The sequence below is a fragment of the Buceros rhinoceros genome, unplaced genomic scaffold (assembly GCF_000710305.1).
Source record: "Buceros rhinoceros silvestris isolate BGI_N320 unplaced genomic scaffold, ASM71030v1 scaffold12540, whole genome shotgun sequence".
Taxonomy (NCBI): domain Eukaryota; kingdom Metazoa; phylum Chordata; class Aves; order Bucerotiformes; family Bucerotidae; genus Buceros; species Buceros rhinoceros.
The window spans coordinates 4,276-18,360 of record NW_010389065.1 but is presented as its reverse complement, the minus strand read 5'-3'; the positions used below and the strand labels follow the sequence as shown (position 1 = coordinate 18,360).

Below are 14,085 nucleotides of genomic sequence, written 5' to 3'. Positions count from 1 at the left end.
TACCGTCCGGCTGAGACAGGGTGGGCCGGGTAAAGCAATTCGAATAGCATTGCTTTTTGACCTGCTCCAAATCCTTACACTGGGTACTCACTTGAAGTGATTTTTCACTAATATTGATAATCAAGGCGAGGTACTCGCTGCCTGCAGTTTAACTGAGTGGAAGTTAATTCTGCGTCGCATCTTTGTAATTGCCGACACTGTGCCGGGAATGTCTCTTCAGACGTTAAGTTTGTGCCGAGATGAGTAATGGAACTGCTATTAACGGGACTCCGTGCATACTGCCTTGAGTTGGACTACAATTCTGCATACGTGTTTCGTTTTATTGATGCCTTTCAGCACAAAAATACTACTGAATTCAATGCTTGCAAAGCCAGGTGCATTCTTGAGACATTTTAGGCTGCGGTTTCACAGCACATTTCATCTGGTCAAGCTAGGCTGCTAATAAAAGGCAGGAGCAGTGCCTTTCTCATTACCTCCAGCTGTTTCCCTGCCACCATACCAAACGGTACTGCAGCTACAGGGTGATTCTGTGGAGTGGTGGCTGTCTCGGAGGAAAGGCCATATTTGCTTGTCAGTTGACTTAGTTGCACTATGGAGCTATTCCTTGCTCTTGCTACTCCGATCCTATCTAAAAGATCTAGCATCAATTGCTTGTTGCACATTCATAATGGCCTCTTTCTGTATAGTACTGTAAAGGTAAAAATATAAACCTTTTTATTTATGTATTCATTTATTGGTATTTTGTTGTTATGTTTTGTAAAAGCTTATATTTGAAGACAGAGAGATATGTATTGCTGGAAGCAATAATGCATTTAAAAAACCATGAGCCCCTAATGGTCTTTGTAGTTGCAAGTAGGTTATACTGGTGTTATTCTTACATGTTCAAAATTTAACAAGGGTGAACCGAGTTACCTAGGGTCATATCTTTAAATTTCTTACTAAATTACAAATCTCTTAATGAGTCCAGTTTTGTGTAAGTCTAAATGGCTTTGGAAACCAAAGCACTTTAACCATAGATAAAAGCAATTTATTAATTGCACAATTCCCCTCTTGCATGGGAGGTGTGACAAGCTCTAGAAGTGAAGTGGAACAGTTCAGCCATGCTATGGATAGTCCTCCTGTAGAGTCATGGGGTGTCCTGGGTTGTCTTCCCAAGTGTCACCATGCATTATAGGACTGAGTAGAGAAAATCTTCAAATTCACATGGCACCTTGAAGCTGGCTCTGGTCAGCGCTGACACTCACAGTCTGCTCCGCTGGAAGGTTCTTGACACCCTTACAGCTTTCACAGTGACTACCAGCTGTTTACACTACTGGTACTCCTGTTATAATAAGCAAGCTACTCCCTTATTGCATAGGGTTAACTAAAGCTCATGTGCTAACGCCATTGTCAAGCAGGCTGAACTTACGTGAACTGTTGTTGACACAGGCAGAGGCCTCTTTCCTTGTATTGTTAATAACAGCCACAATGGAAGTGACAACAGTTCAGGTCATTTTGCTCTTTAGTAACAGCATCGCATATATGCTAATTGTTCAGACACGAAGGAGAGAGCAGTACTCGTGTTAGGGCCTGTATGTTTGCAGAGTGCTTTGACAGTACTCCATTACTGCTGTTCAAATTTGGCACTGTTGTGCCCTCGTAAGCCACTGGAGTGCAGAGTTGTGTCAAAAAAGTGCAGAAACACACGGGCTGCTGCAACAAGATGCAAACATGCTTTCAAGATGGTAGAGAGGAAGAGCAATTTGTGTCTGCAGTCTGTATTATGGTTTATTTTTACCCGATATTTGGGGGATCGATTAAAATAAACAGTCTGTGTACGAATGGAGAATTAAACCCAAATACGTTCCATGAATTGCTGTACTGTGCTTGTCTGTGTCATTCCAGCTGCTGGGTTATTCTATTGTAATTTTCTTTTCTTGTTTTGTTTCTATTGCTTTGAAGTATTAAGATTATAACTTGTAATGATTGCAAGTATGCTTTGTCGTATCAACATTGGTGTATGTTTGGGGTTTTTTTTCCTGAGGTTGTTTAGGAGAATAATGGTCTCATATTTTGAGAGAAAACCTGTAATACGTTTCTTCGGCTGTTCAAGTGGACATAATGTGGAGTGATAATCTCCGCTGTAATTCTGCCATAATTTCTTGCTGAACTCTTAATTTTATTATAGTGAATCTGAATGACCCATATAATTGACTGTTTAATGAAAATACTGCTCCCAGATATGAAACATAACTTCAGCATTCGTTGTTCATTGTGCGCCAATCATGGGGTTTTCAAATTACATTACATTTCCAGTGTTTAGTTAGTTTATTTCAAACTGTCTTTGTAATTGGTATAAGTTTGTCAAGCAGCCCTATGTTGCACATCTCCAGAGCATTTCTTGATATTAAGAACTGCATTATTGTCTTTTCAGATGAAAAAGGACGTCTTCAACTGCAGAATTTGCTATAGTCAATCTTTCTCAGTACTTAAACAATGCATTGCAATGATACTACTTTTTCTTAAGCTGTATTATGCTTGTGAATTAAGATTGTTATCGGAGAGTCTTTTATGCTATCTTTTGTTTTAAAATAGTGCTTATATTGCATCTACGTATATATTTTTATATTTAAAGTCCATTCTGACTGCAGTTGTCTTTATCTGCTTCCTTCCTTCCTCTCCACCCTCCAGAGCAGTACAACTAAATATGAGGAGATCAGCAGCTCCAAGTCAAGTGCAAGGAAATGCAGCCAAAAAGCCAAAGTTTATACCACCAGCAAAAAGTATCACAGTTTGTCTCAAGAACGAAACTAAGGAAATGGACCAAAAAATTAAATTAAAGGAGGTAAACTGAACAGGGCACTAAAAAGTGTGGGGTTTTGTACGGCATTGTTACTAAAAGATAGCATCTGAGCTCACCACAATCTCTGCTTAAATAATCATTCTGTTCAGAATAGATTTTGATACCTTTGTCCTTACTACATTTGATCCTGCTTCTCAAGTAGGTTTCCCTCACTCTGTGACATGGATGCAAGAAAATGTTTATCAAATAAATAAAAGTAATCAATACTGAGCCCAAATACAATTCTCAGTGTAGGTGAGGCATGGTTTATATCTTGTCATGGGCTTTGTTGGATTCAGATGTTTGAAATGGTTTGGCAGAAACAGTTAAAAACACCAAGATACTTAGTAATGTCAGTACATTGAGCTGGTGCAAAGAACTTCCTCTAAAAAAGGAAAATATCAACCAAAAAAAGCATCACAATTTTTATTGATTTTATGTACAGAAGACTTCTATTAAATTAAATTAATAAACCACTTGCTTAAGTGGTGTCTGGTATTGTGTACATGTGCTTTTTGTTGTGACTGCTGGCATGCATACATCTGTGTAGGGATGTATACATTTATGTAGATAGTTTCATAATGAGGATTAGTATCTATTGGGGTTCCTTCTTGTTGCTCATTTCTCTTCCACTGCATGAAGGGAACGCTATAGTAAACTGGTTTCTCTTTTGCAGATAGATGAGAAAGAGGGAAGTGCTTCGCTGATTTCTAAAATAAATGGCCAGAATCAAAATGCAAATTTTACGCAGTCTGTCGAGTCAACTGAAAAAATAAAGACTACAAAAGCATGTTTCAGCATTAGTAAGTGTAGCAAGATGGATATGAAAACTCTAAATATGCCCGAAGCTGGTAAGATGCTCTTTCTTATTTACTGCCATATATCATAAAAGAATTTTAAAGCTTATGAATGATATGCTACTTATTAAACTTTTATGAAATGTGAATATAAGGGCTATGTGATGGTGGCATTATTTGGTGTTCTGCTGGGTAGGCACTGAAGAAAGAAGCATTAAATGATTTTTTTTAATAGAAAAGGAACGAAAGTTGATGTTTTAGAAGCCAGTTGGTAGTGCTGCTGTTGAGGTGTTTGCCTTAGTCAACTCACTCTAATCCAGAATATTATCAAGATGAGACTCAGGATATGCTAAATAGTGGGAAAGTGTTGTACTTTGAGACCTTGTTGGTCTCATGCAGAGAATGCTAACCAATCTGAGTGGATTCACGTTTTCCAGAATTGAAGCAGGTTTCATGTCTCCAGTGAAAGATCTGAGCTGTTTTCTTTAGTGTCTCTGGTGAACACTCAAGGTTCAAGCATGGGCTGCTAACTCTACCATCAGAGCATAACTGGCTCTGTTCATTTATATATGTGCACTTACTCATTTGATGCTCCCAGCAGTGAGTATTACTCCGAAAAGCTAGATGGTAAGCACTGCAAAGATACTGAAGTGTCTGAACTGTAGCAAATGGACTTTGATGGATCTAAACAACACTGTAGGGCTGAGTGTCTTCATTTCCCACTCTTTGTGTGCTCTGGCTACGGATACAGTGCAGGGATGTTCTGTGGTGTGAATGCAGGTGCATGACCTCAAGAGCCAAGTGCAACTTGAAAGTGTTGCACTTGAACTGGGTTTCTAACATTGCTGGATGAAAATCACTCTTTTTTGAGCCAGTTCAGGCATTTCAACATCTGTCTTGGAGTTAATTCACTATTGTTTCCTCATAATTAATTACATTGATAATGATCTTTCTCTTTGGTTTAGTATTTACATAATCGATAATACTTTGTGTAATGAGTGGAGTTTTAAAATAGCATTTCATGACTGCTTATTACCTTGATTCTATAATGGCTGGAATTACAATTCAGAATTCTTTAACAAAGTTATATTTAATTTTGTTTGAGATAAGAGCTGATAAATCTGGAATTCTGACAGAAGCAAAGCTGCCATAGCTCCGTGTTCCAAAGTCCAGCCAATAGTGAGGCTGCACACATATTCCCGATAGGCACAGAGATGTACAATACAGATATATATACATATACGTGTGGCTGGTAACATACTCTTCTTGTTGGGTTTCACCTCCAGAAAATGGGGGGGTGTTGACTGGTCCCCTGTGATAGCCCTGAGAATGCTACCATTACTGTGTTATGTGACCCGGAGTATAGGTACTCTGTTTGGCAGAGCTAATGTGGGAAAATTCAGCCGCCTTGTATGTCTTAAGTTCTTCTGGTCTTCTGGCTTTTGTGCTTCTCTGCTGCATGCTGTAACTACCAGTTCTTCTGAAGAAGCTCATACTTGCAGAAAATTTTCAGTGTATATGGGAAAAGTTGTTTGAGTGGTCCTGCTTCCCTATAGGTACATCTGCAAAAATTTGTCTGCTGGTTCTGTCTAGCAGTGCACGTGAAAGAGAACTAGTGGATTTATTTCCAAAATAATCTGAGAATTCAATCAGCAGTCTTACCAGCAAAAAATCTTGTGAAGTGGAAAATGCTTTTTTGGTATCATGAATTCTGGGTGCAGCTGGTATGGGTTCTCTGTGATGACTTGAGAAAAATAACCAAAAAGGTGTAGAGTGAGACTGGGTGAGCTGTTGATGTTGGCTGCTACCTTTCTGAGTGACTGAATGAGCTATTTTGTGCCAGAGCCCTTCTATGTCTGTAGGCTGGAGCTAACACTGCAAGTCCTTGAAAACTACAATGAAATATGGTATAAAATAAGGATATCTAATGTCAATGTTAGTTATGGTCATCAAGTTCACTGGTGGAGCAAGAGCTGTACTGTGAAAATAATCCTGCATCGAGGCTCTGTTAAATCTTAAGGAATTTCTTAAAAACTTAGATTTTCCAAGATAGCTTCTGCCCTTTACGTCACTTTTGTCTGGTATTCATTACGGTTAAGGTAGCAATTATGTAGATGGTGTAAACCATAACCTCCTTTGTAGTGTGAAATGGAATTGTTTTGTCAAAGCTGCTTTTGGTACAAAATTCGGAAGTAATGGAAACCAGTTGTGAAAGCCAGAGTCAGTTTGGGGGTTTTTTTATTATTAATATTGTAATGGAATTATATCTGACTGCTTGTCTTTGCAGCCAAAGACATCTCTGTTAAAGGAGTACTAAAATAATTTACAGATTGAAAAAGTCTGTGTGTGTGCATTAGTTTGGTTTATTGTCTCCATGTCATTTAAAATAGATTATAACTGTCCGTTAGTTTTATATCATGCTCAAAGCTGATGTGCTTGGGTTTCCAGTGCAGCAGTGGAATGTGTAAATAAATACCCCAGTTTCCACTGAAATTCTTGTGAAACACCTGTGGACCTTTGGACAACTGCACTGTTCATAGAACTAATCCTTCTGAAACCCAGCCCTGAAAATGCTGCTCATTCTTTCAAAAAAACTTGTTATCTGACACATGGTGACCATTTCCTGGACTAGACAAGTAAGGATTTGATTAGATAGCGTTGATCTAAAAATTATGACATATGTGTCTTAGAAAAATACTTGCTTTTCTAGGCTTCTTTTCAAAATCAACTTTTTTCCTAAAGTTTCGCTAATGAAAGTAAAGTGTAATGGACTCTTACACTTCTAAATTCTTTAGAAACATCTCATCTCATAGATGCTTTAATGAGATGGTAGGAACCGTTGTTGAATGAAACACGCCTCTATGTTGTAATTTTAAGACGGTTTGAACGGTAAGATACTGAACATGCTGTTCAATAGGCAGTTTACTAATTGTGATTATGAGTTGTGAATGCTGGAAAATGATGTTTTTCCATAAACACAAATCTTTGTAGGAAAATGAACTTTATTACTGCTTTATGAATCAATGTTTGCTTGTTTTTAAGAGGCAGTCTCCTTAGTACCTTTGTTTTGTATTCAGAATACAGTATTTGTTGTCATTGTCAAAAGACACATGGAGGGGAGGTAATTTATTTGACATTGTCACTGATACTTTTTCTCATGTGCCTCCAGAGAACACCATCAGTTAAGTTGGCATGTTCCTTAAAAATGAACTTTAACATTCCTAAACTGTTTAACAGTAATTGAAAGCAAAATCATAACTGCATGTGGAAGGATATTATTGCAGCTCTTCAAAGTGCTTGGTTTCTACTAGACCTCATTACATTGACAGGCAGATTACAATGGACAGGCAGATCTCTGAACTTGAATTAGTATCTCCTCAGTGTTGCTAGTAAGTGGGACTGGCCAGAACAAATTTTTTTACCTACATTGCCTTCTTCAACATGGCATTTTTAAAAAATTATTTATTTAAAACATACATAATGAATTTAATTTATACTTATTATCTGAGTTTACAGATTGCTTTCTATTGTTTTGGGTTTTTTTTTTGTCTAGGAGAATGTTGTTCTGTTTTTTCTTTGGGCTCACTGTATCGTGTGTGGAAATTAATAGCTCTTTCACCTGCACACTTAGACACAGCATTCTAGTTGGACTGAGATTTCATTGTTAGAACCTGATGTGGGTGAACAGAAAAGTTGAATATAAAGTTTTGTTCCGTTACAGCTCTGTTTGGTTTTTGGTTCCAGGGTACTTTGTCCTTCATCCATCACTGATGTCTGTTAATGCATCTTCCAAGAGGAACTTTGTCAGAAGTCATACTCAAATGCTGTCTTTGAGCTAACAATGAAGACAGATTGTAACTGCATTTCATAACAGGGTTAATGTGTTCACCCTATGTCTCTGACAAATGATTCTGAATGTTTTTCATGCCAGTGATATTAACTGTATTTATTATTTGCATATACTTTAGAATATATTTTCTGTATCTTCTCTGGTATGTTTGCTGACTACATTAGTCTGTAAGGTTTAGACTGTTTGCTCATTTAAGTCAGTTTTATTTTCATAATAGGAAGTACTAGGAATTCAGGAATTTGGCTTTCTAGGACATTGTTACAGGTTAATGTGATGCCTCCTGTCACTTGATATTAATAAAAAACCTCTTAACCAATTAATTTGAATATTATAAGAGAAAATACACTTTTCCTTCAGTAGCAATCAATTGTGTAGCACTTTTAATCAGAGGATTAAAAAAAAGTTATTTTCAGGAATTGTCATACTGTCCGATTTCAGTCTAACTGCCTACTTTTGGTTTCTAGACAACACAACTAAAACATTCAGGCCTGACATCTCATAATGAAGCATATTATTGCTAGAATTATTTGGATATCTGCAAAAGTAGAAGTATTAATTTTAATTTCTGTTATTGCATTCATTTCTGTTATTGCTCTTCACAGATTGAGCTGGAAAAGATATTCCAGTCAGGAGTATTTTCACCATCACTGTTAGTGGTGGAGCTGCCATATATAGCTGCAGCTCAGCGGGCACTTCAAGTGTTTTATAAACAGCTGGTAAAGCAGTTAAGTCTTTGGGTAAAAGATACTGCATAAACATCTGTAACTCTTAATAATTACCAAGTTTCTGGATGCCTGTGTGCAAATAGTTTTATTACTGCATTGTTTGCAAGTTAGATTTTATTAATTTGTAAATTTTGTTACAATTTCTTATTAGAAATAGTATCAAATTTCTTTGCTAGCCCTTTGTGATTTAAAATTACCTCCTTCTCCCTGCAATGTTACAGACAAAATAGTTTATAATAGTGAGTTAGACAAATTTAGAGATAAGCTCTTTCTCAATTCAGGATAGTTTCTTCACTGTTTAGGTGTCATCTGCACCTGTTTGATCAGTTCATCTCAGGAGATGGGGATTGTTTAAGAAAACTAGATTGATGTAAATGTTACCAGCAGAGAAATTGTCCATACCTCTTACTGACACTGGTTCCAGAAGTGCTCATCAATCATGGTGGGTATACATGCAAATTTTCACCTATTGTCCCAGTGCCCCACTGTCCAGCAGTCACTATGTGTTGCATAAAGGGGTATGAGTCTGCAAGGTGAGTGGAGAATGCCCTCCTGTTGAGTCACGAGCTTCAGAAAGGAACCCCTTGCTTTGCAGACTCCTAAAAGAGGAGGCTAGGTGAGGCTAGATCCAGTCCTACTCCTAGACTTGGTCCATGGTTTATGTTCAAACGGTTATGTGTGTAGCCACCTATCAGAGTCAAAAGATTTCTGTTTCACAGTCCTGACCAGGAATTTCAGTGAGACAGATTTGCAAAGTTGCAAAGATAGGTCATTTACTAAGTTTCAGAATTGCTGTTCATAAATACACTTACTGTGAAAGTCGAGCTCGAGTTACTAATTCCCAGGTAACATCCAACATAGTTGGAGGTGCAAGTCTTACCAAGGCTTGGGGATGTCCAGGCCCGTCAACCTGTCTGGAATACTTGGAATTCTCTTCCTCAAAAATAGAGGATTCTAGAGACTAATTTTATACCTATAGAGGAGGTGGGACTGGGTCACATCTCATGCACTGATTGGCTCCTGGAAGGCTCCTGGTGCTAGTAAGCAGTGGGAGGAGGAAAGCCAAACACTAGCTACAGATGTAGACTCCTCCTTTAGTTTTGTTGGTACAACCTCTGACAATTAGGCCTTGTCTCTGGCTTTGTTGATACAACCTCTGGCTATAAGACCTTTGCCTCATCCCAGCAGTTGCAGTATTGCTCCAGGTAGTAAAACTTCGAATTGCCAGGTAGTAAAACGTTCAACATCTGTTCTGTGTCTTGGCCAGATAAGCAAAATGTTCATCCTCCCACTCCTGCTTGTTGACTGGTAAAGGATAAGCGCACTAATTAGCCTGCATTCCTGTCCAAGGCTGGTACAAGATAAGCATGCTAATTGGCCCGCATTCCTGTTCCATGGCAAGCTGGGCACTTTTTGCACAAATGTGTTGCCCGTAGACCTCTCACTGAGACTTCTCTGATTATCTAGTCCTAGATTGCTTGTGTTTTCTGGTCTGCAGCTTTGGGACCTTCTGGCATCTTCTGAGGATACCACCTTTTGCTCTTCTGTAGGATGTGAGATGATGTCTTCTGCTTTGCTGCAGGCATAAGACCTTCCCTAGCATTTCCCCAGCTGATTATGCACGCTCAGGAGTTCCCCTTGGCTGTGGTCATGCATTGTTTACAGTTACGGGTAGACACAGTACAATAGCAAAGCAGGGATTAGCATTTTAGCAAAGTTAGTTTGCTACTGTAATCTTAAAGTATTCAAAGCTCTGAGGACTTTAAAAAAAAAAAAGATGAGAGGTGCTTTGGTCTGACATTGCTTGTTCTCATGACTCTTCAGGATTTTTTGGGGTTGAATTGTTTGTTTGTTTTTTTTTTTTTGCCTTTCTCTTCCTGTAGATTCATCACATTCTGTGCAGTAGTGACCAGAACTATATACTTAGCAGAACACTGTCCTCAAGGGTTTCTATTTATGTGCTCAGAATCACCCTATGCAGCAGTCACGAATTCCCTACTTCTTCAGTTTTAAAGTCTGTCAGTGGCGAGACCATTATTGAATTGTAGCAATAGTCAGATCATGTGGAGTCTGTTGCCACAGACTGAAAGCAAGCAAAAGAGTCCAGTGTGCTTGCGTAATACACTAGCCTGTTGAAGAAGTTCACATCCCTAACCAGTGTTATTCATCTTGAATTTGCGCTGCCCGCCAGCTGCATGGCAAGATACACTACGGTAGTAGAATCGGCAAACAAGAGTGAGATGGGAACGAGGAACTTATCCCAGCTTCACCACCAAAGGCAACATAGCTTGTAATGTTCAGTGACTGCAAAGCTGGACAGGGAAGCCATCTGCAATGCAGTTTAATAGGCTGCTGTAAAACAAATCCACACTTGCATAATTCTAGTGTGATATTTCCACAGTTAGTACAACATAATGTATAACTTGATATGACCTTATCTTGCTGTCATGTGAATGACTAGGCTTTATGTAATGATAGGTGATATAACCAGCATAATCATGCATTTGAGAAAAGAGCAGTGAATTGGCAGAGAAATATACTTTCCATTTATCCCAGTTAAGTGTGCTCTGATATGTGTATTTGAACTAATGGAGATAATGAAGGAGAGGGGAAGGAAACCAGAGATCAAAAGGTTATTACATGGTCAGAAAATAAAGAAAAACAGAGTTAATATTAGATGTAAGATATTTAACGTTTTCCAGAAATTTGGAGGGATTAAAGTGAAAGTTTTGCAGTAGTAACTTGCCTATTGAATGGAAGTGTCTTTGCTTCTTTACAATGAAAAAAATAGGAAGTGCTAAGTTCTTTACTTTTGAGTGGTGATATATCTGCTGCTGAAGAGAGCTGTGTAGCATGTAAAGATAATCTTGTATGCATTTTGATTTTACTTATTAAGTTACTGAAAATTAAAGTTTGTAAACAAAAATACGGACTTAAATGGTCTTTCTTGCGCAGAGACACAGACCTAATTTTGAAACTGTGAATACAAGGCAAACTCCCCTTTCTAAAGGGGCAGTAGAGGATATGTTGGGAAATGAGCTTAGTATCCCAATATATTTAATTTTTCTTGGACATTTTTCTTTTCCACTGTCCCACTCTTTGGAAAGTCCTAGTTTGGGTTGGGGTAGTTGTGGTTTTCTTTTTTCCTTCCCCATCTCTCCTGTTTCCAGTAGATATGAGGATGGATTTAAGGTGGAGAGCATGTAGCTATCAGGTGGAGGGACACGAAATGCCTTATTGAAAGGAAGTGGAAGATCTTTTTTGAGCTATCAGGAGTATTATTACAGACTTGGCTTGGATCCCCTCAAAGATAGTTGCCGAATCTTTCTGTGGCTATGCTCGTTGTTTGGATCCCCTTTGTTGCCATGCCAGCCTAACTAGAGTTTTGTCCCAGCTTTTGGCTTTGGGCCTTAAATTTTCCCCCAGAACAGAAGCTTTGTCAAAATACGACTTTCCTGAAATCAACAAACTAGAGATAAGATGGTTATCTCACTGTCCTCAAAACATCTGCTCAGCAAAATCAGAAGAATTGAGAAAGCTGCTCTTATGTCAAATGCAGAGATTACCACATGGGGAATTATTTTGAGGTTAGTATTTAAAAGCATTATCTCAAAAATTTTCATCTCTCTATGAAAAGATGGGAGAATTGAAGAAACTTGGCTTCTCTTACACCACTTCTTTTTCCAGAGGCTATAAAGAATTTAAGCAAAACATCCTGAGAAAATCATACTTTCAAATCTTTCTATTTCTCAGCTGCTTCTGATCAGTCATCAAAAAGCATGTTGGAAGAGAGGTTCAGAGAAGATACAAGCATCTATTAGGAACTGGGCATACTTCTGAATTTGTAAAAAATTGTGATCTTGGCTTTTCTTTTTTAAGGATGTGACTTATAAAGTGAAGAGCTAACTTATGGTGCTGTATATAATTTAGAATCCTGTAGCTTTAAGCCAAACTTAGTTTCTGGGATGGTTACAGACCTGAATGTGTGGGCCCTGGAATGTCAGAGTGAGATGAAGATAAATTATTTAAAATTTGGTATGGGGGACATTTTAATTGTTGAATTTGAATATTTCCCATTTCTGTAGGCTAAATGTTGAGAGAACGCCTTACATCAGCAGAGGAGACAGAAGTGTGTTAAGCTTTTACGCTTGGGGTTTTAGCTGATCAGTGCTCTGGAGCAGGGTGTATGTAGTTCAGGCTAGTTTCAAGAGAGTGGTGTAAAAGTTATGATTACATTGTTAACGTCTGTGTTTTCTGTGCTTTTCATGAGATACCTCCACCTTTGTTCTTGCAGCAGTTGCAAGAACTGTTAGATGTTAGAACTTAATTATGTGCTAGATGGTGAGCACAGAAACAGATGCAGAAAAACAAAGGTAAAGCTTCCCCTTATTCTCCCTGCCCCCAATGGAGGACAGAGGTTTAGAAATGTTTAGAAATAATTGTACAGGAGAAAGGAAAGGAGTGGTCTGAGAGGTTCACGTGCAGCGATAAGAACAAGAAAGTACAAAATTGATGGTGAAAGATTTGATGAAGGTGAAAAAAAATCAAGTGAAATGAGAAATGACAGTGAAATGTGAAATGAGAAATGACAGTGAAAAAAGTGAAATGAGAATCACAATTTACATGATCTAAAGTGTTTCTAAAAAGTCTAGTGAGAATGATTTAAGCACTGTAACTTCTAGGTGAAGTCGTCTTGCAACTTTTGGCTCACAAAACTTGGTCATCCTCAACTTCTCTTTAATGAATGCCTGCAACCCTTAGTTTTGGAGATTACCCACAAAATAACTGACCTTATGACAAACGTTTGGAGTTGAAAACTTTCTCACCCACTCTTTGATGCAGCAGGCTCTTAAGACAGGCAGATCAAATGGTTTGACACTATCTTGCTGTTGTGTCAGTAAAGAGCACTGTATGATGACCTAATGGAACTTCTGCAGTCCTTACTACTTATACTCTCAAATCATCTTGTGCAGCTTCCAAATTCATTTGCAAGAGTGAGCAACTACCTCAATACATGCCAGATGTTTCTGCTGCCAGTGTACCCTAGTATATTCAGTGATGTGTAACATACCCCATCCTAAGCACAGGGGTCGCAGGGTTTCACCTCAGCTTTGATTCAAATCTTGCAATCCTTCTCTTGTTCTTAAGACTTTCAGACTCCTAAGTGATTGCAAATGCCAAACCCAGAGCTTGTTTGCTTGCACGTTATGTTTCAGACTTATTCTGGGGCTACCACAGTGTGGGCAGGGCACCTTCACAGAGTTTAGCAATCCTTTGTCTCTTGATTTGGTATTTTTTGCACTTGAAGGTCCTAGCCTGAATCACTTAAGCCGATGTCATTCCCTTCAACGTTTGAGTTTGCTGTCTGTTCCAAACTATAACTTTCAAGATATGTTCTTTCTTATGGCATCCTTAATTCTCTCACATGTTTTTTGTCTTTAAATCATGTACCTTATAGTGGTTTTTTTTCTTTTTTAAGTCTGTCACGGAGAGATTCTTCCTCAGTTCTGTGTGACAAAGGATCCTTCCTCTCCCTCCATCCAAGACGCTCCACCAATTTAAGACATTCTCCTTTACAGGGTGTTCTATCTCATAGTGTGTCTAAATTTACATGGGCCACTCAATGCAGTTGTGTGGCATAATGCAAATATGTCACTTGTAAAATTTTGGCCCACTGAGCTTTTTAAGCAATTCACAGTCATTTGCTACTTTAATCCTTGACTGTGTTCTAGCTGTGATTCATTCATCTCTTGATAGCACTCCAAGATGCACTATTTGTATCATTTCTTTGGTATTAATTCTAGACTTTTCCACAGCAAAAACTTGAAGTTTTGAGTCTTACTTCCCAACTGCTGAAGTACTGCAACCTTATCCAGGAGCTGTTGCTTGGTT

The 14,085-nt window shown here is 38.3% G+C and overlaps 1 protein-coding gene across 1 annotated transcript; it reads left to right on the top strand.

The window, feature by feature from the left end:
• Window positions 1-2,686: 2,686 nt before the first annotated feature.
• Window positions 2,687-3,672, top strand: LOC104490478 (DNA repair and recombination protein RAD54B-like; the record flags this gene model as incomplete). Its single annotated transcript, XM_010132771.1, has 2 exons — window positions 2,687-2,824; window positions 3,498-3,672. Coding segments are annotated over exons 1-2 (313 nt in total), but the record flags the coding sequence as incomplete, so codon positions are not given.
• Between the last annotated feature and the right edge of the window lie 10,413 nt (window positions 3,673-14,085).